Raw genomic sequence first — 24553 nt, forward strand, 5'->3', positions numbered from 1 at the left:
TGTTAAAAACACTATGGTTGTATATTTTTCTAAAATACTGGTATCACAGACTGGAACAGAAAGCTAGGCCTCAGCCACGTAGGTCAGTCAAAGAACATGATCAAGAATTGAGTTAATAGGAAAATGTATAGATTTTGACATGTTCATATTATCATCATTCTTAAAACTCGAATTAAACTTCCAGGGTGCTACAGCTTTAATAAGCTAGTGGGGAATATGGAAATTTAGTGTCACATAAAAGTGTTCTCTTGTCAGATGTTCGTTTCAGGTACGTTTAATAAATCGCACATGGAACAATCCGACTTTCCAGAAACACCCTTCCTGCCACATAATGTCTCCCGTGATCACAGTGCCTTGCGCTTCCCAGAGCACAGATCACAGTGCCTTGCTTCCCAGAGCACTCTCACCATTGCCTAGTTGGGCAAGGAAATATGGGGGCTACTGCCCTCACCCCACAGATGGGAAGCAGAAGCCCAGAGGTACGGATGCTCAAATCAGACTGCACACAGTGCACATGCCACTTTTCCTCCCCAAATAAAGGAAAATATATTTCACATTTTGATCTGACCTACATATTTCCGCAGACCACACACAAGAGCTTCATCTCCCTCAAAGATCCTTAAACCAGACAGAATTTAGGCAGCTGCAAGGGTGGATAGCAAAGAGCTTCAGAAGAACTACTATTGTGGCTTCTCCCTAATGTAGGGTGTGGCATCCAGCTCAAGATAGAAATAAACAAACAAACAAATAAATAAAGGCAGGAGTGTAATAAACAGGATTAAGGTTTTTTTTTCCTAATATAAAAGAAACTCCTGAAATATGCTTATTTTTAGAATGATGAATTTAATAACTTATTTATTAGACGGCATAACCAAATAACAACCTGGACATGGTAAAGCTGTAAATACAAATATGTGCATTACATATTAGTAAGCGATAAAAATAGCACATACGCATATATTTTTTTTTTCAGTCTCTGAAGTGCGGTATTGTTCCCCTAATGAAGTTTGCTGCTTGTCTGAAATCAAACGGAAGGTTTTATAAAGGAGGGACAGAGGGCTAATTCACTGAGAGCAGTAAAACACAGAAGGAAAATATTCACTAGCATCCTGTTTGCATTATTGGCATTAATAAACAACGCTCACGCTCAGAAGTGTGTCACCTAATCACAGAGCCAATAAACCCAAATGCTTTTTGGCTGATATTTCTTGATTTTTTTTCCTAACAAAATATAATATCATTTTAATTCAAATTCAATTCTGTATCGTATTACGCTGTCCACTTACGGCCATTAAAAACTTAGACTTTTCATCAAACTATATTATTTTCACTCTTATAATCCCCACTGCATTTATTTGGAAATGGAACCCAATGCTTCCCCATGCTCACATGTATCTTAGAAACACTTGATGCTGTATTGAAATGTCAGTTTCCTTTATATCCATGTTCTCTGATTGAAATATTGGATTGGAACTTGTACATCAATGATTGTATGTGATGAAAGCAGATCGCCTATTCATAAAGCCTTTTGAATACTGTTTTTTTCATATAATATCTCCCCCTGAAATCTTTTCTTGTGAAAAATACAGATATAGATCAAAAGGTATCTAAGTGTGCAATTTCCATGGAGACCCACAGCTAGATCTGCATATGGGGGTGTGCATTTGAGTGTGTGTTTTAAAGAGGCACAGTGTGGGCTTCCTTTCCCCGAGTCCTTGATCCGTGGCCTTTACTTCCACACACTGGAGGAGTTGGGAGACGATGTGAAGGGAGAAGAGCAAGCCAGACATCAAACCCATTTATTCTGAATCTTAAATTATGACTCTTTATCATCAATATTTTGGTTACATTGTTACACAAAGGACAAATTAACATCCGCTGTGAGGTCTCTTCTTCCATTGCTTTGGGATTAGTAACATTTCCTTGGCATATGAATCCTGCACCCGTCGGCTCCCAGCTGTATTGTAATACTATTGTTGTACAAGGGGCCAAAACAAGAAGGATTTGGAAAACTGCTCCCAGGGTGCCTCTGCCAATACCTGTAACTGCTGTGACTTCCAGGTGGCTTCCTGCCAGGTGTTCGCAGGGAGCATCAACACACCTCTTTCCTTGGCAGATCAGAGGAGGATCCTGAGGGAGAGTAGCTGGTCCTGTTGGCTTTGAAGCACCTGAGCCTGGTGTGCTCTCGCAGACACGGATGCAAACAGATGACAACAGGCTGCTGGGCAGACCCAGGTGCGCTGGGCCGAGAAAGCATGTGTTTCAGAGACTTGGTCATTACCGCTTCCATCCTCATCTTACGTGATTCAAAGCCACCCAGGAATATCAAGTTCTTAGAGTATTCCAGAGCGTTAAAAAAAAAAAAAAAAAATCCAGCTTGTTAGTTCTAATGGTGCATCTGAGAGAATCTCTTTGAAAGGATAAGCAGAATTGTCCATCTGTTATTTGGACTTTGATCTACAGGTACCTTCTGTTTGTTCTGGTCTCAACCAAAACAAAATACATCGGCGTTTTTTGTTTTGTTTGGTTTGGTCTCATTCAGGAATTCAGCATACATTTCTCTCCCCCGTCCCAGCACAGAAACATAGAAGGAGATTAGGTAAGGAGGGAGAGCTGAACGTGGAAAGAAAGGTAAAGCTCTTCCAGGAAAAACAAAACAAAAACTAAAAACAGAAAACCACACACACACACACACTCACGCGTGCACACACACACACACACACACACAATACAAAGCAAAAGTCGCAGTCCAATCGTGCAAAATTTGCTTCTCCAGATAAAGCACTTCTTGACAGATTCACAATGTCCCCTTCCCCCTCCCGAGGCCTCCCGTCCACCCGGGGGGAAAAATACAGAATGAGAGTGAAGCCATTCTTTTTCTTAAGGCTGAACAGACACATAAAGAACACATTTCGAGGACTCTCCGGCGGGTGGTGATGCGCAGGGCTCTTGCTCTGAGTCCCGCCTGAGGCCTGCAATCCGGCCCCAGGGTCGGCCGCCCTCCTCGCGTTGGGGCCGCGATACAACGTACAAACAAAAGAAGAAAAGTCAATGGTCCCGACAATAAAATCCAATATTGACTTCACAATCACAGGTACAAATTGCTCAAATCGATCATTTCATGTCTCCTTAAGACCTTGTCGTCTAAAACTAATTAGAAGCCAGGTTCCCGAGGAATGGTCAATATTCAAAGAAAATGCTGGAGATTTGGAAAGAAATCATTCTTCTACCTCGACAGTCCGACAGAGGTTGGAAACAAGTGGTCCTATTCTGGCGAGTCCAGGGTGTCTAGGAAGGGCGGACGCCCGGGTCCAGATGGCAACTTGCCCGCCGCCTGGGGGCCACTGCATTTATAGAGGAAACACCAAAAAGCCCGAGAACGTGGAGTACTTCCAGCCACCCATGAGGTTGCCTCTCTCTAGCTTGAGATGTACTTTGTCCTCTCTTTCCATCAGCAGCAGGACACCATTGCTGGCAGCTTCTCTGGTAACGTCCTGGTCACCTGCAAACGCTGAGATCACGGGGTAGCCGTTCTGCATTAAACTGACCTGCAGGGCAGAGGGCAAAGCTCAGTGGACCACACAGGACCCCACGTGCACCTGTTTGTCCTCTTCTGCCCCGACCCCACACCCTCTGCCCTTTCCGTGGAGCCACGCTAGAGGGCCTGGCCCCAAAGATGCTGTGGGCCCCTGCTCAGCAACGCCCCCACACTGGCTGGCCCAGATTCCCAGACAGTAGGATGGGACCTGCAGCCGTGGGCACTGGCCATCCGGAACTGCAACGGTCCCCATGGTTTCACAGCGACCCACCTGGATGGTTTGTCTGTTGTACACTTTGACCACATGGAAGCTGAAGCTATAAATCCCTTTCCTCGGTGCTACAAAAATACTGGAGGCGAGATCGAAATGGTTGCCAATATTTACTAATACCTGAAAAAGAAGAGGGAATACGACACAAACATAGCAAGTCCCTCCTCTGCATCTGTTGTGCTCAGGCCTGCAGAACCAACGCCACCGGTTCCTCCAGGGCCTGCACAGCAGCAGCAGCAAGAGGCACCCAGGCAGTGAGCCAAGGCTGCCCTGGGGGTGGTGGTGGGAGGGTGGGAGCTGGTGCCAAAATACCCTACACCAGAAAGGGATTTTTAGAAGAATCCTAATGGACCATAATCAATAAAGATTTTTGTGAAGTGTATTTTATTTACACATTGTAAAAAGCAGATGCCAATTTTGCAGTCTGAGGGCAAGGCAAAGAGAAAGGAAAACAATGAGGTCAGTAAGCAAGCGAAACTGGTCTGTGGGATTCCAGGGACTTCCACATCAAGTTTAGTTTCACAACTAGGGTGCCACGCCATGCTGAACCAGGAGAAGTAGACCTTGGGGTAAGAAGCCAATTCAGGGAAATAATTTACATCAGCTCAACCTTGGCACTTCACATGTTCCGGGAGAGGATAAGCTGGGTGAGGTTCCTGTCCCCGTGTATCCCCAGCCCCTGGCACCTTCCCTGGTGGCACACAGTAGGTGCTCAATGGCAGGGACAGAGTGCAAAGTTGGGGTGGGTAAGCACTGGCTGCACCTGTCTCCTTCACCTGGCTCTAAGCACCGTGCTTGCTCCCTCTGCTGAGCTATGAAGTCATGCAAATAAGCTTGAATAAATGAAGGGAGTGGAGACAGCAGTTGGATACCCTAAGCTCCAACTCCAGGAGCATGCAAGAATAATGACAAAATTAGCCAGATGACGTGAGGTCACGTGCCCCTGCCGATGATTTTTTTCTTTTTTTTTTTCCCCCTCAAATGAAACGGGGATGTGGGCGTTACAATGTCAAGAGCAGAATTTGAAGCACGGAGGATCCCTTATTATGGCCCAATTCCCTTTCAGGTGTGTAAGGTGGAGTTTGGTCACCCCGTCTGGATCCCGTCCCCACCTCTTCTCACACACAAACGCACACACTCAATTAAAATACTAACACGGCCCGCCTGGTATGCTGGGCTTTTTAAAGCCAACAGCCAGCAACAGCAGAACCCTGGACTAGGGATCCCATCATCTGCTCAGAAAATAAATTTCAACCGGAAACCTCTTGCGGTTACTCCTCACACACTCATCACAGCAGATGAATGACACGCGATCCCCACTGCAATATGCGACCTGCCCATGACAACTGCTGTCACCACTCAGGGAAAGAAACCGGCACCAGCTTCTGCAAGGGAGGTCGGGGCACTACTTCAGTCCCCCTCGCCTGCAGGGCTCAGCACAGACGCTCAGGGCTCTATTGTTCAGGACGGCTCGCTGCACAATGCCTGCACTCCTCGCACTCCGTCTCTTCAAGCCTATGCTCCCAGTCGGCCTTAGGATGCTTTAAAAAAGAATAAAGCACTCTCCATCCAAGCCCTCGGAGCTGCCTCTTCCAACTCAACTACCACAGCTCTTTCCCATCAGTTTTAAATTCCGGAAACTGGTAAATTTTGGGCCCTGCTGTGGATGAAAGAACACCCAAGGAGCAGGTTTCGCTTACTCCCTAACTGGGAAACCAGGGAAATAGCATTTTACCCGCCCTGCCATAGTTAGCTCATCTATAAAATTAGAATCTTACTACAACTTATCTTGCCCTCATCACAGAGTTCTCTTGACACCCAAGTGAAATGACGGGAGCTGACTAATAATAAGGTAAAGAATAGAGTAAATAGCGAATACCTATTTTGTTGTCTGCTTTATTTGGACATCATTAAAATCAGTAATTTCATTTAAAAAAATTCTTTAAAAACAGATGAAAAAGAGATCCCCCCACCCTCAAAAAAAATGGTCAAAACTTCAAGTAGGTAATCCATAGCAAGGATTAAAATAAATTAAGCCTCTGGTCTAAAAAGAGGCAAGGGTGTGTTGGAAGTTTACCATCACTGCGGTGTAAGAACTGGTTAACAGAAGGGAAGTCAATTAAGTGTGGCCAGTGAGCCCAGTACCCTGGGCTTTAGTGTAAATTATTTTGGCAAAAGGAAGAGACTGGTAAAGTTTGGGAACCACAATAATGTTTTCAGCTTGTTTCTGAAAAACAACAGAAACCAAGATGGGAGGGCACAAGAGGAAAGTCACTACCGCCAGTCCTGAGCCCAATACCCCAGAGAAGGGATTGCCAAGGTCTGATCATTTATGGACCCTTCTGCTCTGAACAAAGTGAGGGAAGTTAAGTGACGTAGGGCAACTTAAGTCATTGATCCTTATTTTGTTTTTATTTTCAATCTGTATGACCACACTACATACAATATGTTTTTGTGCTGTACATATTTGTACACTACACTGTAGATATTGTATTTACTACCTATTGCATTTATATGATCTCACTCTGTTTTGCTTTGTATTTAGATAACCATCCCTGCTATTGCCCCCGCACTCTCCCTGACTTATTTTTCTCGAAGATAAGCACCTCTTCCCCAGGCCATTCCAAAATAAGCAGTAGACACATATTTTCTGATCGTTGGCTGAGACCTTTGGGAAACTCCCTTTTGGGGTGTGCTTGCAAAGCACTCAGTCCCGAGTCGGCCCCCTGGATGACTGAAGCCCACCCACACACCCGGCAGCCCCCATCCCAGCGAAAAGGAAGATGTGCAATTTCCTTGGGTGAGGGGCTGCACTTCAGATCCCTGAGCTTTAAAGGACTGTCGGTCATCCAAGTGCCAATGGGCTGCCGGTTCTAGAGGAGCCACAGTGTGAAAAGGGGCCTGGGAAGCAGAGCTTGCTTCCTGGGAAAGGGGGAAAAGAGAAGCGCAGGGCAGGGCCGAGAGGCGGGGGAGCCTGAAGCCCCGGGCCCCGCGCCCGCGTCCCCGCCCCTCCACCCCGGGCGGAGGCGAGCTGGCAGGCCGCCGGCTGACCTGGTCGAAGTAGATGGTCATGGTGCGGTTGCTCATCTCGGACGGCTCGTGGTTGGTGCTCCGCGTGGCGGAGAAGGCCACCTTGGCGCTGCCCGAGCGCACGGAGATGCCCAGGGAGGAGGTGACGGCGCCGTCGGCCGACGGGCTCGAGTCGCACACCACCAGGCACTTGCCCTCCAGCACGATGGGCTCCGTGTCGTTCTGCGCCCGCACCGGGCAGCCGGCCGGCAGCAGCAGCAGCAGCAGCGCCAGCGCCGCCCCCAGGCAGGAGCCGCAGCCAGCCGGCTCGCGCAGCGCCCCCCGGCGCCCGGGCATGGTCAGCGGCGGCCCGCGGGGGCCCCGGCCGGGCGCCGGCATCCGGGCTGCGGGGGGCGGCGCGCGGGGGCGACGGCGGGCAGCGGCCGGGGAGCGCGGGAGGGCGCGCAGGGCTGCGCGGGGCCTGGGGACGCCTCCTTTGGCCTCGGTCCCTCGCTCTGACGGTCAAGGCCAGGGTCGTCCTCAGAAGGAAGGCGCCAGCGGACCTGTCAGGGCAAAGAACCCGAACCCTTAGACTGGGAGGCGACGTGGGGGGGGCACGGGGAGCAGGTGCCTGCAGCGCAGGGGCCCCTCTCCCTGGCGGCCACCCTCTTAGTCCCGCACACGGCCCCCCCTTCCCCGATGGGCACAACAGGTCCGAGGAAGCCCCCGGCGCGCGGGGCAGGGCATCCCCGAGGGCTCCGGGGCGGCGCGCGCCGGGGGTGCGGTCAGGTAGAGGGGCCCGGGCTTCTGCGGGCCTCGGCGAAGCTCGACAGCGGTCGGTGACCTCGGGGACGCCGGCAGCGCCACCCCCAGCCCCTTCTGCAAAGGCGGAGAGGGGCTGAGATGCCGGCAAAGAAAGAAACTACTGAAGGCTTATCGCTTCCGTTTTAGCGGCATTTTCTTGAAAGCCACACCAAGAAACCTTTTTCTCCTTTATCTGCTTTCCCTTTCATCCTCTGTGTTTCCATCCTGGAGATTTTTTTTTTTTTTTAAAGCAGTCCACTTAGTTAAGATCGTATCCATTTTCCGCCCAAGATCAAATCCCAAGGAAGCTCCTTAGGGTGAATAAGAGGAAAAAAATGAAAAAAAAAAAAAAAAAGAGAGAGAGATTCTAAAACCCGAACACCCACTTCCAGGGTCCCCGCAGCCGGCAGCGAGCGCCCTCGGAGGACCCCTCGGGTCGCTCGGCCCCGCGCAGGACCCGAGGATCGCACCTCGGGCCGTCCCGGGCTTGCTTCGCGGCGCAGCTTTGCTCCTGGGCTCCGAGCCCTTCCTCTCCGGCCGGGAGGCGGCCCGGGGCGCTCCGCCAACTTGGGCGCGTTCGCGCCTCCCCGCGGCCCAGTCCTCTCGCACCAAGCTGGAGCGGTCCCTGCGAGACCCGGTCGAGCCACGAACAGCGCAGACGCCTCCCCCCCGCCCACGGCCCCGAGCAACTCCCCCCACGGTCCACCTAACAAGGCAGAAGTTGTTTCTCCGGGCGCAGCCTCTCCCCGGCCCCGGCACAAGACGCTGCCGCCACACCCGCGCGCTCCCCGGGACGCAGGCTCCCCAGGTCCCCGTGGAAGCAGACGAGGCGGCAGTCAGGGCGGACCGCGGAGGGCAGGCTCGGGTCTCGGTTACCTGGAACGTCCATGCTGAGCGAGCCGCGCCGTCCGCCAAGTTGTTCTGCTTAAGGAAGAGGAGCGGGCGCTGGCGGGAGGGGACTCGGAGCGCGGCCCTTCTCCCCGCGCCTGGCCAATAACCGCGCCGCCCCGCCCTGCCCCTTTCCCGCGACGGCCCGCGCCCGCGCCCGCTCCGGGTCCGCCCCGCGCCGCGCACCCCGGGGCCTCGCGCCGCGCCCAGGGCCCGCGCGCCCCGCGCCCCGCATCGCCGCGCCGGCCGACCCGCTCCCCCACGCGCGGCGCCGGGTGCCCGCAGCTCCTCGGACCCTCGCCCCGCGCCCCGCCGCGCCGCGCCCCGCGCCTCGCACCCGTTACGTCCCAGGCGCCGCGCGGGTGCTGCGGCGCCCCCCGGGCCCGCAGCCGAGGACGGCCCCTCGCGCCCCGCGCGCCCCGCGCGCCCGCAGCCCGGCTCTGCCCGCCGGCCCCTCAGTCCCGGCCTCTCCGCGCGTCTCCAGACGGCACAGCCATCGCGATCGCGCGGAGGACTCGGCGCACTGCCCCCTCCCTGCACCCCGCCGCGCCCGCCGCACCCCGCCGCGCCCGCCGCGCCCGCCGCCCAGGTCCGGCTCTCACCCACACCCGGAGCGAGTCCTCCCAGACGCCTCGCTCTCAGTAAGGAGGCACCCTCGGAGCGCCGCTCGCGCCTCTTCTTTTCGATTCTTTCGTTCCTTTTCCAAATTCCCTCCAAGTCTTAATCCTTAATAGCGCGACTACTTTCATAATTAGGGGGTAGCGCTGTTTTCTTAAAAAAAAAAAATGAACTAAAATAAAACGAAATGAAATGAAATAAAATAAAAAATAAAAAGGACTGGAATGGGGAGAAAAAGCTTGGGATTTTAATGGCTTAAAGGCTGCGGTTCCGGAATCTCCAGTTTGGGAAATGTCAGATTTTGGCAGGGATTAAAAGAGGCGCCTCCGCCTGGGTTTGTGTGTCTGCTCCCCTGAACCTCGAGGCTCCTGGAGCGCATTGGCACTCGCGCTTGTTCATTAAAATGCCTACTCTGAGCTCTAACGACCGGGCAGACGCGCGGGTTTCCCAGCTGCGCCCCAAGCGCGGGCGAGAAGCGCAAGCACGGACGTGGGGCGCCACCTACGGGCGCCGGGGCCTCCCTGCCGCAGCCTGCGGGCGAGCTCCGGGGTGGCCGCGTCCCGGGGGCAGGGATGAGGTTCGCTGATGGTCTTCTGGGACCCAAAAAGCAGCAGTCCTGTCCTCTGCAAAAATATGACAACAACCAGCGATCTTCCCGGGATCCTTCGGTACCCTCGGTCTGGCCAAACGTGGCGACACTTGATTTTGCAGATCTCCGCTGCTCCCACAGACAGCTCTGCCAGGGTGATGTATGCTGCAGTCAGGTTATCATTGGTTATCACTGGCCGCGCAACGTGTGCACAGACCACTGAGCTGTATAGTCTGTGCCTCCCCCAGACAGTATTTAAATGTACCCTCTTGCGACCTGACTTTTCAAAACATCGTTGAGAAAAATACCTATAGCCCTTTGACTTGCAGAGTGTGCCTGTGCAGACAGGCTGCTGGAAAAAAAAAAAAAAAAAAAAAAAAAGAAGCATGCAAGTCGCCCAACGCTGTTCCTAAGAACAGAGCAAAAGTATTTCTTATTCCTCCAGACTTCCCACCTAACCCCTCTTTTGTTTGAATATTGCAGCCAGTGTTCTGGTTCCACCCTACGAGGCGCGTTTTCGGGGAGGGGGTTTTCAAAGCTTTATTTCCCATGGGCTCTCCCCTATTTAGAACTGACAAGGCCTCATATCTAAGCAATGAGATTAAATTCGTTCCCAATCAGGTTAACCGAGATGGATGTGTGGGGAGACCAGGGACAAAGAATTGCATACTTATTATGACATGAGACAAAAACATGGAGTATGGTTGTAAAAATGGGATGAAAAGAACTGTTGACCCAAATGTTTTCTACGTACCATGCAAAAGAGTAAAAATCTAAAATGTCCCCCAAATCTGTTACCCCCCCTAAGGATGTTCGCTGGAAGTTAAGTACTTAATTTGGACATTTTTATAACATGGGAGTCAGATGTACTGGACTTTAACTTTTTCAAAGCGGTCATATTTTGCTGCCGTTTCTTTTTAGCTTAACACAGTGGAAATTGTTGGTTCTTACTCTCAGATAGTTACTTCATTTCAGTATCGCATCGGTCTATTTATTATCGTCACAATAAGCACAACTCTGTCATTCCATCAAAGAGAGGACCGATTTGTGGGCAAGAATAAATAGCAGAGGACACTAGGTCTATGAAAAAATGTGAGGCACAGACTGATAATTAGACCAATTTGGGGATGCTAATTAAGTTGCAATACTTCTCACACATCTATAAATCTTTAAATAACAGCTCTATTAAACAACTGTCTTAAATGTTGTGCTTGAACCAAAATTATTATCATCACCTTTGGGGAGAATTAAAGCCAAAGCTCTTTTCCATGTGGCAGCAACACTATTTAAATTCTATAAATCAAGAAACCTTTAATCTGTGGAGTGAGCTAAATCATGGACTTAGCGCAGGAAGCGTTCTTATATAATGAGAGAAAAAAACCAGGTTAGGCTTAAATTTAGGCTTGAGGCTCTTTTTAAAGAGAAAGTCATTGTGAAAAGCAGCAGACTGACGAAGAACATTATTTATTCACTGATTGATTGTTCTATCTCTAAGAAGATGCTTAGGTTGTCTCCTTATAGGTTGTGATAGAATTGTAGCCCATCAACCTGCTTAGAAAGATTTTCAGAATATAACCTAGATTTAAAGTGAAAATGTCTTCTGGTTATCCCAGGAATTACTTCCGTTCCATTTTCATGTTACCAGAACTTGCCGCCATTCCTTCTAGAATTCCTACTACTCTACAGCAGCAGAGTCGTTTCTCTGTAAGTGTAGGGACATCCCATCCACAATCACAATGCCAGCAGTGTCATTTACTGAGCGTCTGTAAGGTCTCAGAAATTGCACCATGTCCTTTCTGTATGGTCTAAGATAAAGTTTAACAGCCAGATCACCCTGTGGCAGACAAATGGTCACTTAAAGCTTAAGAGAAAAGTATTCTTTTTTTTTTTAACTAATTTTTATTGGTGTTCAATTTACCAACATACAGAAAAACACCCAGTGCTCATCCCGTCAAGTGTCCACCTCAGTGCCCGTCACCCATTCCCCTCCAACACCCGCCCTCCTCCCCCCTTCCACCACCCCTAGTTCATTTCCCCGAGTCAGGAGTCTTTATGTTCTGTCTCCCTTCCTGATATTTCCCAACATTTCTAAGAGAAAAGTATTCTAATGTTTCTTTAAAATAAAGTAAGAGGGGAGGGCTAGGACAATTCAAGTTCCCTTCCTTTCATTTGTCCTAAATATTTATCTTTAATAGAGCTTAAAATTGATTTCTTTGGATAGAAACTATCCCTAAAGTACATCTTTAGCATCCATGATAGTGTTTTCTTAAACTGATATATAATATTTATGATTGTATTCTAGGCATGTGAAAACTGAAAAAAAAAAAGTATTTTATGCACTTGGATGTGAATACGTGTACCTACTTTTTAAAAAATAAACATGTAAACATTAATCAGCAGAAGTTAATTTTCTTTTTAACTTTACTGAAGAATAATTGGCAAATATAACTGTACATAGTTAAAGTGTACATTATGATGACTGGATATGTGTAGAATGATTACCAAGATCAAGGTAATTAATGCATTCATCACTTCACCTAGGTAAGAGAGTTCATTCTTTTTTATTTATGTCATGACAATGCTTAGGATCTACTTGCAGCAACTTTCAAGTATACAAACCATATCATTAACTATAGTCACCGTTCTTTACATTAGATCTTCAAAACGTATTGTTATTACCAGGGAAATTGGGTACCTTTGATCCACGTCACCCCTTTTCCTCTTCTCTTCCACCCCCACCAACAACCATCCTATTTTCTCTTTCTGGATTACACGTTTAAGTGACACCATGCACCGCTGCCTTTTTCTATGTGACTTATTTCATTTAGCATGCCCTCTAAATTCATCCATTTTGGATTGATTTTACAAAAGGCAAGATTTTTTCCTTTTTTTTTTTTTTTTTGGCTGGGTACTATCGCGTTATGTACATGTACCCCACTTTGTTTGTCTATTTATCCACTGACACATAGTTTGTTTCCATACCTCGGCTATAGTGAGTAACGCTGCAATGAACACGAGAGTGTGAATATCTCTTTGAGATCCTGATTTCATTTCCTTCAGGTAGATACATAGCCAGGAGTGGGTTTGCTTAGGCCTCTGGTCATTCTATGTTTACTTTAGTAAAAATACAAATTTCTAAAATTATTTACAAGTATATTTCCAATGTGGTATAATGTTATTCTAGCTGGTTATTAAGATGTGGAAAATAATCAAAATTCTAAATATTGCATACCTTTAGGTTATACATGCTAAATTGTTTAAATATCCAAAAATACACGTATTTTTCAATGTAATTGAAATGAGCATTAAGTCCAACATATATAACACCCATGAAATACTCCATGTTATGTGGGCACTTCAATAAATAAGAAACATTAGAAAAGAATCTTTACAGCTTGAAACCAGTTCTCATTCAGTTTAACAGAAAGACCAGGAATTGTCGAAGAAACAACCGGTTTGTAATTGTTGATTGAAGTTACTAAATGATCATAATGATCCAGTCAAATTAGCTAAGAATTTGCTGATAGTTAAATATTCCAGATTAGCTGAATTCAAGACAATTAAGATTGCATTATGCAGTCAGCATGCACTAAACCAATTCCTCTGCCATTCAAAGAACATGCCTGTTTCAAAAACCATATAGCAGCTATTTTTTTTCTGATATAGGTTTCCAAATTCAATAAATATTCTTTAAAAATGATTTTTAAGTTTGCTTTTAATAGTAGAGTAATAAATTATAGAGCAACCTCTGACCTCATGTACTATTTCTACAACATTATAAAATGAACATATTACATTATAAAGTAATCCGTTTTTCACTCTCCAGTGCCTTTCAAACTTAAAAAAAATTAAGTCTAGACACGTATTTGGGGGTAAATATTAGTACATATGAGAGTTTATGAGACAAGAATATTGAAAACAGGTACCTGGGTAGCTCAATAGGTAAAGTGACTGCCCTCAGCTCAGGTCATGACCTGGGGAGTCCTGGGATCCAGCCCCACACTGGGCTTCCTGCTCCTGTGGAGCCTGCTTCTCCCTCTGCCCCTCCCCCTGCTTGTGTTCTCTCTCTCTTTCTCTCTCAAATAAATACATAAATAAATCTTTAAAAAAAAAGTATTGCAAACATACAAAGTGATCTAGTCTCTCGTCACTCCACGTCACAGGCTACTTAATTCTTAATAAGGCATATCTTAACATCAGCAAACAAGGCAAATTAGCAACTTGATGGACTTCTAATATTTTAAAATAAAGCATACCAGCAGACATAGAAACTACTGGCTAGAGAAGAAAAAAATAATATTTTTTCAGCTATGTTTCATTGTCTTAAACAATCCTAAGATTTAATTTCTTCTATTTTATGATAGGAAATGTCTCTATTGCTTTACCAAATTGGGTCAAGTGCCTCGTGTTAGTCATTTTAATCCTATCAAAACAAAATTCTTTATAAATGAGGACGCTGTTTGTCAACTCTTATTTCTCGATATAAGATAGTAAGATAGTATTACTAGAGGAAACGTCCTTTGGCAAACTCCTGCTAAGACAAACAAACAAACAAAAAAAATCTAGTTCCCAGAATTCATAGAGAATCCTTAATATACACCCATGGCACTTCCTGAAGTTCACTGTGAGCACTCTTTCTTGTAGTGTAATTATATAACTTCCTTTTCGGAATGAGCTACATGTCTGTGTTCAAGGCTCTTTATATTCAGAACATTTGAGTACAGGTGATAAACATGAATCATATATTTTTACTAGAAATGAATTTAAAAATAAGAACATACATGATTTAAGAAAAAAACAAAAACTATTTTCCTCTTCTGCTTTCAGAAATAGTCTATGAAGTTATGGGTCCATGGACATTTTTCTCTCACATGTTCCCCTGTAAGAATAAATTTTATAGAGGTGTGTGGTATTTGTACGTATTCAATAATGCTTTAAGTCCAAAAATGTTGTAGACACTTTTAAGAATACGAGGTATGTAACCATTTTAACTTTCTGAAATAGGTTTTTATTTTCAATTTTCATTTAACATAGAGCCTTTGTTCTTTTTTTTTTTTTTTAAAGGATTTTGTTTATTTGTTCAGGAGACACACACACACACAGAGAGAGAGAGAGAGAGAGAGAGAGGCAGAGACACAGGCAGAGGGAGAAGCAGGCTCCACACCACTGAGCCACCCAGACGTCCTATTTAGAGCCTTAGTTCTTCTCAGAGGACATGCCTACATCTTCAAAAAGCAACAAGGTGGAGAATAGGATAGAATTAAAGGAGCAAGGAGTTGGTAGTTTAGGGAGGAACTATGTGTGGTAGGTTTTGTTTTTGAAGTGTGAATCTTTGCAGCTAGTGACCTGGAGTCAGCAGATATCTTAATGAACTCCTTGTCATCATCTCCTAGCTGAGTCCAGCTAGGCTACCTGCCATCACCCTAGGGACCTGGGAATCAGAAGGTATTCCTATTGGGTCACTGCAATACACTGGCCTACGGATGGGAATATTTCAGTCCAACATAAGATGAATGTAACTGGAACATTGCTTAGATGTCAATATAGTCTCTTTTGGTGTGGCTTCAAAAGGTATTTGAGAGGAGGAACTAATTATTTCATGTTTGCTATCAATTGCTGATCTTGAGACTACTCTTTGAAAGAGGCTGTCCTCATGGAATATTAGGAAGACATTCACAGGTTTGTTAGGTTTGTTAGGTTTTGATACTGAGCAACTTGAAGGCTCATGTTTTAGAATTATGCCTTGCCCACACTAGGAAATGTCTGGTTATGTCTTAGGAGCCATTCTTCTGATGTAATCCACTATGAAATCTATTTTTACGTTGATCAGAAGTTTTTAAGAGAAATAGGGTTATCCTCTGCACAGAGATCAGAGGCAGGAGCTCATATATTTAAGAAAAGTCTCTCCACCTGAAAATAAAATACGTGCTCCCTGGTGGTTTGAGCAAGCACTGAACTGGCAATGGCTGGATTCTTTTTCTGACCATGTACACGTGGCATCTGTGTTCCATGGCTGCCCACTGCTCACCTCCTTCATATGCTTTCTTCACCCTAACTCGACCAGACTATGGAGATGTATATTAATTCATAGAGGAAAGGAGGGCAGTGAAGTTGATGAAGGAAATCATACATGCCCATGATGCCCAAACTGCAATGAGCAAATGAATCATCTGGAAATCTTGTTGGAAATGTAGATTATGAATCGCTAAGCCTGGGGTGGGACCTGAAATTCTATGTCTAACAAGCTCGCAGGCCATGGTCAATGTTGATAGGCTGCAGGCTACACTGGGGAGAGCAAAGATCTACCCTTCTGTTCCTTTTTTTTTTTTTTAAGATTTTATTTATTTATTCATGAGAACCACACAATGAGAGAGAGAGAGAGGCAGAGACACAGGCAGAGGGAGAAGCAGGCTCCATGCAGGGACCCCGATGTGGGACTCGATTCAGGGTCCCCAGGATCAGGCCCCGGGCCAAAGGCGGCACTAAACCACCAAGCCACCGGGGCTGCCCTACCCTTCTGTTCTTATGGGGAATTTAACACCCAAAAAACATTCTGAAGGTCTACCAGTAGGATGTTTATGAGGAGGATAAGCTTAAATAAAAGAAGCTAAATTCACAACAGAAAATGGGCTGGTGGTCACACAATAAATTATGGAAGCCAAAACTCTGTCGGCTGGTGTGATGATACTGAGTCTGCTTCATTATCACCCGATGATGCCATTTTCCCAAGTTTGTCCCACTACATTCTATACACATTCTTTCAGAAAGAAATTTCTGTGTTAAAAATCTTACACAAAGTTCTATTTTTTGCTTGTCTGGAAGCTCAGTTTTGGCAAGACAAATTAAGGACAACTGAGGAAACAGGAGAAACAACTTTCTAGATGCATTTTTAACTGACACTGAGGGCAGTTTATCATCCTCTGTAAGATTGGTCTATCAGGAATTATTATTCCATAAACGTCATCATGGGGTTTCTGTTCGTGTTCATATCACCAGGTAAATACTTACCCAGGCTGAAAGTTTCATAATGTGTTTTTGGGGAATGTGTAGTAGCTGTCTGTCTCCTGAGGCAAAAGGTGTTATGGTTCCTAGCAGCAAAGGCAGAGGGTAGTGAAATCAGTATTTGGATCTGCTAAGAATTGGTAGACACAGAATCCCTGTAGACATAAACAAAAGCAAACATTCTCCTGATTGTGTCACCAAAATATTCTTCTTTGTATGGAGCTTGGGTTTTATTTTCGCTACTAGAGTGCTCGCAAGTTAAAAATTAACTTGAAAATAAGTAAAATGTGAAATAAAATTTATCCCTTGACGGGTTGACTAGATTTGTGTTTGATAAATCCTCGTTCTGATTTCTCCTGATAATCTATAAGGAAGTATATGGATTTCCCTTCAGGAGCCTCATCATTTCCAATAAGAAGAAGCATTTGTTAAATTTCTAATATATCTGAGGCACAGACTATATTATATTATCATTTTTCCAGAGGAAACTCTAACCACGTAGGGAGCTAAAGAAGATGCGTTAATGAGTCCAAATGCAAAAACTCAAGAAAGTGCTGACTTACTGTCAGTGCCGAGAAGTCAGAGGATGGAGAAAGTTTTGAGAGCTGGCAACGACCATTGTGTAGGGTCCTGGGGAAGGTGGATTTTGAAGAAAGGGACAGGTACTTTCATTCGTAAAGTGATACTCATTGGAAATGACCTAGACTCTGAACCTTAAACAGGTAGATATATTTTTACCTAGCTTTCAAAAAACACTGGAACAAAAAGTTTGTATCATGAAAAATAGTATAATATGAATTTCCTTACTTGACAGAGAGGATGTTTGGTTTGGTTTGATTTTTCAATTTTTTTTCAAATCCTCCATATGCCTTTAGGAAGCTTTCAGTGAATATTAAGAATTTGATTAAGTTTGGGTCTAATTCATAATGTTATTTAAGATGTTCTGCACAAAATGATTTTTAAATGGTGGACTGATACTAATATGTTCCCTGATTTGTTTCTATGTATTAAATCATTTCCTAAAGATGATATATGGCTGTCTTCCTATCATCTTGTTCAGACTTCTGCTGCGGTGCTTATGGTGAGGCCTGCATTAGGATTACTTGTATCAAATATCTCGCCTGCCCACAGGTTGTAAATTCTTTGCAGAGAGGTACCATGACTTTTCTGTCTTGCTATCAACGTATCTAACACACACCTTTACTTGTTAGGAGTTCTACTTATATTTGTATACTTATAAATGGACTCAGCTGCTTCTTAAGCTGTGGTTTTAGGTAATTTTATCATATGTGTTCCTGTGCCCTTTTCGAAATTCCTAAAGGGCAAAATGACTTAAGTAAGTAAAAAGGAGGGGGGGAGGGCACCTGAGTGGATAGGTCGGTTATGTGTCTGCCTTTAGGTCAAGTCATGATCCCGGGGCCCTGAGATCCAGCCCCATATCAGGCTCTCTGCTCAGCAGGGAGCCTGCTTCTCCCTCTCCCTCTGCTGCCCCCCTCCTTGTGCTCTCTCACGCTCTCTCTCTGAAATAAATAAATAATATCTTTAAAAAAAAAAGGGCAAGTAAAAAAAACCCCACGAAATTCTGACAATATTTATTAACTTGTATCCAGGAAAATTAGATTGAAGAGATATTGATTTTGTTAGTGGCGTGGGGTTTTTCGTTTGTTTGGTTGGTTAGTTTGGTTTTGGTTTTGGTTTAAAGAGCTTTCAAATTTGTGTAGCCTCCTGTCCAGGAGACAGTGACGTGCAACCAGAAAATTGGAGCATGCTTTAATACTGTGCTTGCATCCGTTAGCATTTGTATTTCTGAGAGGTCTGAGATAGAATTGAGTAGAAGAGAGCAGAATGGGCAGCCTGAAAATTGCACAAAGCCTTCAGAATTAGAAGATCTGTCCTTCATACACCCTTCAAGCGCACATCATCACTAACCTCCGTACATCTTCACAGAGCAGGACTGATGTTTGATTCTCTAGCTCCATATAGCCACATGGCGTGGCTTTCACAGAAGCAGGAAAAAAAGTATTGATCAACTAACAGGGCAACAATACTGAGGTTTTTCAGATATGTACATATGCAACATTATGTGAGGAATATAACAAATATGAAATCCATATTGGTCATAGAGGTTGATATTAATTAGTACAGCTCTGTACTTCATTAAATAAATAAATTGCCCTAACCTTGACTCACCTTTGAAACATGAAAGTTCAACCAAAACTTTCAACTTAGAAGTGCAAGAACTTTCTCTTTGATGATTTTGTGATTGTGCAATAGTGCCAACCTCTCATGTAAAAGTCAACCACTGATTTGGGTTTTTTTTGTTTTTGTTTTTGTTAAGCTTGTTATCTAGTCCCTGTGTTCTTTTTTTTTTTTTTTTAAGATTTTATTTATTTATTCATGAGAGACAGAGAGAAAGAGAGAGGCAGAGACACAGGCAGAGGGAGAAGCAGGCTCCATGCAGGGAGCCCAACGTGGGACTCGATCCCAGGTCTCCAGGATCATGCCCTGGGCTGAAGGCGGCACTAAACCACTGAGCCACCTGGGCTGTCCAAGTCCCTGTGTCCTTATAACTTATGATTTTCTTTTGCCTATAGTGTTCTGTCAGTGTTTTCTGAATTTCACTGCTTCTTAACATGTCCATCAGAGAGAAAGATTTTTTTTTAATAGAAGAAAAAGATTCACATTAGGTCATCATATAACAATTTAAAATTTTATATTCTTTTCAAAATGTGTAAAAAAAATCATCACACTCCTTACTTAAAAGCATGGTTTGAAACAACTTTTTCTATGCTATTGATGCTAACCATTTGGTAAAGGAAAAATGAGAGAAAACACTCATAAGATGTTGCGGGGGAGAGCCAGTGACATGTCCTTAGTTTTCATGAAAGATGCTGGGATGCTCACTGAAATTACAGGAAAAGAGTACATGATATGCAAGTAGAAAGATGATTAATAATATGATTAAAAATAATGTCTTTCAGGGCACCTGGGCGGCTCAGTAGTTGAGCATCTGCCTTTGACTCAAGTCATGATCACAGGGTCCTGCAGTCTTCATCTCCTGCATCCATGGACTCTGCACTCAGTGGGAGCCTGCTTCTTCCTCTCCCTCTGCTCCTCCCCACCTGCTCATGCTCACTCACATGTGCTCTCTCTCCCTCTCAAATGAATAGATTAAAAAAAAAAACCTTTAAAAACATAAAAATAATATATTTCCTAAATAAAAGAGACTAGTGTCCTTGAGCTAAATTTTAGCCAGGAAATAAATAGATATTGAATAAAGCTGATAAATTAATGACTAAACATAAAAACACATTATTTAGACTTTGGGAAATGGTGAGGGAGAGGGAAAAAAAAACAACAATCATTTAAAAAAATTACTACAGGCATTAGGATGACACAGACAAGAAGCTGGTATTAGTTTTATGTAATCCTGTGTGCTTCTGTATTTTGTAATTTATGGCCATGTGACTGCATTACTTGGGACTTCATTTTTACTAAAAGACATGAGAAACGTTTTCTTAATGTATTATTTTCTGACATAAGTGCAAAAGGATGGAGGAGAATTGATTGAATCTAGAGATCCTCTCTACAGGAGCCGAAAGAGGGGACTCACTTAGCAGAGCAGAGAGGGGAAAATGTGTCCTGGTGCTAGTTCTGTCCTGGGCCTCACCCCTGGGATTGACATTTTCACTTAGGAAAAAACCAGCATGGATCTCAGGGCCAGCATTGCCAAAAGGACTTTGGAAAACACAACTAACTAGTATCCATGTGCAGGATTGGGGTTCCCCACTTCCTTCAAGGGGTTCAAAATTGAAACCAGTAAATAACAGAAGAAGCTACCAACTTCTTTTTATAGGCATGAAGGGCAGATAAGAAGCTAACAACGCAGGAAAAATCATAAGGGATGGAACAGACCAGGTGTTGTAAACAGACTACCACTTTCCAATACTGTGCGTGTGTTCGAGGGAGGGTTCAAGCAATAAAAATGTAATTTTAATAGGTAAATGAATATAAAATATCTTTTAGTGATAGAGAGCACAGATAAATCTTTATGTTTGGATAATTTCAGGAACGACGGCTAATTTGCCACCTGGTGGATATATGATCCAACTGAGAGAAAACTACCTAATCTAGGCCATGAGATTTGAGTTACAGGGTAAACATGCAGGCCAAATGGAGTCGCAGCCCATAATTCAAGCCTAGAAAGCCAACCAAAAATATGTAAATTGCACCCCTCCCTCCCCTAAAAAAATCACAGTATTAATTCTGATTGATGGTATAAATTCTAATGAAAGGTCTGGACTGGGGGAAATTTGAAATGTTTGGCTAAAACGAGATTTGAAGACAACTGTCAGATTCACTTTTCAGTTTGCTGCCTGTCCCTCATTACCATGCGTCAATGCAAACTGATTATGTCACTGGGGAAGTGCATAGCTCTGTAATGAAGAAATATTATAGCATCCTTTGGTTCTCAATCCTGCAGGGAAAGAATTAATAACTAATCACATAATCTCTTCTATAATTTATTCTTCATAATCCTTGGAGTATAACAGGGCTAATAATGTAAAGGAAGTGAAAATCATGGGACGATTAATATTTGTTGTTTTCATTACACTCTCCAAATTTTGGGTTGACTGTGATGAAAGCAGTCAATTTGAAATGTATCATCAAGTTTGAAATCTCTTATGCCTGATTTACCTGGCAGAGGTTCAAAAGAAAGTGACAAGAATAATTTTGAAGAGCAAAATAAACTCTTTTGCAAGCCTTTTGGACTTCTGCCAAAACCAAAGCAATGAGGAATATGAAGAAAAAAAAGAAAAGAAAAGAGTTTGAGGATACAGATTTCTAAGTTCCTTTAACTGGGGACATTTTTTTCCCTTTCCTTCCAAGTTTCAAGTAAAGGAATTGAATGGTGGAGTTCAGAATTACTTCTTAGAAGTGATTCATGTTAAAAAGTTGATCCCATTAACTGACTGTATTAAAAGAAAAGATTGCCATAAAGGACTTTTGCGCCTAGATAACTCACCAACTAAGCAAAATTAAATGCCTCCAAAGAAAAAGTAATAGTAAATTCAGGGACAGAATGTGAAATATGATCTCTGAATTTTCCTAAGATGAAATACCTAAGATACAAGTTAACTTATAAAAGAGAAAAAGGACGAGGGCTCATCTCTCACAACTGCAACCCCCATGCTTCCTCAATTTTGGTTATAAACAAGAATAAAATAAAAGGTAAAGAAGGACACACATCCCTTAACCCTCCATTATTAAGTATGAAAATGCTATGTTTAAAATGGGAAGATACTTTGCTCTGAATATGCCCCATAGAGGCTGCAGACCGATGCCACACAGCCACTTCCTCGTGTGTCCCAAACCTCTTGTTGTGTTGTCGGTTAGTGCATTTGGTTGAAGGAAACTAGCTATTTCTGGAGGAAGAAAAAAAAAAAACTCTACTATTAGCAAATGTCAGGAAAAAACATCATGAACATCTGTGTATGCATGGATGGATGGGGGTCATAATGAAGGAGGTATAATTATATTCATGTATATATAAATATAATAATATATAAATATAATATTTAAATCTGGGGCCACATTTTACATTTATATTTAATTTATCACGGGCACTTTTGAGAAGTCATTTAAGGAAATAAGCCTTTGTGTCATAAGTTAGTAAGGTTTAGGGGCTGTGGCTTATTGCAGTGTAGCCTGGCCCCTACTGGCTGGAATACATGTGCTGCCCAATTTACTCTTTTCAACGAGCTAATAAATGTGGAATTCTTTAAAAAAAAAAAAAAAAAGATCTATTTTATTTCAGAGAGAAAAAGAGAGCCCATAAGTGGGGGTAGAGGCAGAGACAGGGAGAGAATCTCAAGCAGACTCCCTGCTGAGCATGGACCCCCCCCCCTCCGATGTGGGGCTCCATCTCACCACCCTGAAATCGTGACCTGAGCCAAAATCAAGAGTTGGACACTTAACCCATTGAGCTACCCAGGCACCCCTAAATGTGGGATTTTTTAAAAAGATTTTATTTATTTATTCATGAAAGACACACAGAGAGAGGCAGAGACACAGGCAGAGGGAGAAGCAGGCTCCATGCAGGGAGCCGGATGTGGGACTCCATCCCAGGATCTCAGGATCATGACCTGAGTCAAAAGCAGATGCTCAACCACTGAGCCACCTAGGTGCCCCTAAATGTGGAATTTTTGTGCCAGTTGTCATGATGCAGACAAGAAGGGAAAAGAAAACATTAAGGGAGATGAACCTGTCTCACTGTAATTCCAAACCTGGCCTCACCACCTGGCCTCAATTTTCCAGTTATATGACCTTGAATATTCGAGCACTTGCATGTGAGTTTCAATTAGTAATCATTAATGTTCAATATGTTTTTTTGTTTGTTTGTTTTAAAGAAGGGCAGCCCACATGGCTCAGCGGTTTAGTGCTGACTTCAGCTCAGGGTGTGATCCTGGAGACCCGGGAGAGAGTCCCATATCAGGCAACCTGCATGGAGCCTGCTTCTCCCTCTGCCTCTGCCTGTGTCTGTGCCTCTCTCTGTGTATGTCTCTCATGAATAAATAAATAAAATCTTAAAAAAAAAAAGAAGAAGAAAAAGAAAAGAAGATTCCACTTGCCTGATTTAAAGGCCTGTTTGCTGTGAGCTGGGTGTGGTGTGAGGAAGAGGTAGTGAGCCTCCAGCACTAAGCCCTCCCCAGTGTCTATTTCTGTTGCGGTGGCTGCAGAGTGCAGAGGATAGGTTCTATTGAGACTCTTTACTGTAAGACTGAAGGGGAAATTGAGGCTTTCCTTTTGACTCTTTTGAGGAAAAAAAAATAAGAAAAGTGAAAAATAAACCCATTGAAAGCAAATTACAGGCAAGATTCTGAGTGCGTGTGATGCCCACAAGCTAAAGAAGCGGAGCCACGATGAAAGCGAGCTCAGAAAGTCTTCTTTCCAGCAGAGTAATGGTTAAGGATATAAGAGAAAAGAGCCAAATGATGCACAGATGCGTGTTTTCAAACCACACTCATAAAAACTGCAAATGTTTCTGTCCTTCTTACATTGACTTCTAAAGAGTCATTGAAGAAGGAAAATACACTATTTTCTTTCCCCACACATATCAGTGCTTTGAAATCTACTACAGGATTCTTCTCCTGCAGCATTTCCAGCGCAGCACTCATCCCTGTGTAAAGAATAAACACATAAAAATAGGATCAACCTAGAGCATGCCAATTTATTTTGCCCTAGTTTTAATTGGATTTTTAAATGTAACACCTTGGATTTTTCTCATAAAATAAACTCACATTGAATGAAAATGCTAGAACAGGTAAGAATGAGAGTCAGAATGTGGGAAGGAGAATCGTAAGACTGATTGGCTATTCAAGAGCTAAGGAACGACAAAAAGGAACAAGTTGCAGGCAAGATGTGGGGAGATCTATGCTAACGGTGTGCTCCATGGTAGGGGCCTGGACCTCGGGGGGGACAGGAGATTAAGGTTAATGACACAGGTGGTCAGCCATGTCCAGGTGATCAACCCCCCATAAACTGTCTGGACACCACAGAGTAGGTGAGTGGCCTTGGCTGGCAATGCTTCACGAGTGTTGTCACACATCCTCACTAGGACACAGGAACACCGGACCTGTGGTGGAACAGGAACTGACGGAGCCCGGCTGGAATCTCCACACCTGGTCTCTGCTGACCCTGCCCTCTGCACTCATTTCATCTGCTGATTACAGTCAGTATCCCCCAGCTGTACCAAAATGCAACTACAAATATAACAGCTTTACCAGATTCTGAGAGTCCCTCTGGTGAACCATTGGGTCCGAGGGTTACCTTG

The 24553-nt window shown here is 44.2% G+C and overlaps 1 protein-coding gene across 6 annotated transcripts; it reads right to left on the reverse strand.

The window, feature by feature from the left end:
• Positions 1-826: 826 nt before the first annotated feature.
• CBLN2 (cerebellin 2 precursor) lies at positions 827-9827 on the reverse strand. 6 transcript variants are annotated; one of them, XM_041739337.1, is made up of 5 exons: positions 9113-9827; positions 8499-8543; positions 6861-7381; positions 3810-3929; positions 827-3548 (listed from the first exon to the last, which is right to left on the reverse strand). In XM_041739337.1, the coding sequence occupies exons 3-5, from the start codon at positions 7215-7217 to the stop codon at positions 3351-3353; spliced, it is 675 nt and encodes a 224-aa protein (XP_041595271.1). In that variant the 5' UTR covers positions 7218-7381; positions 8499-8543; positions 9113-9827; the 3' UTR covers positions 827-3350. The 6 variants fall into 6 exon arrangements, with proteins under 6 accessions (XP_041595271.1, XP_041595274.1, XP_041595272.1 ...); XM_041739340.1 differs by lacking the exon at positions 9113-9827 and adding an exon at positions 8848-8881; XM_041739338.1 differs by lacking the exon at positions 8499-8543.
• Between the last annotated feature and the right edge of the window lie 14726 nt (positions 9828-24553).

Source organism: Vulpes lagopus, chromosome 24 (assembly GCF_018345385.1).
Source record: "Vulpes lagopus strain Blue_001 chromosome 24, ASM1834538v1, whole genome shotgun sequence".
Lineage (NCBI taxonomy): Eukaryota > Metazoa > Chordata > Mammalia > Carnivora > Canidae > Vulpes > Vulpes lagopus.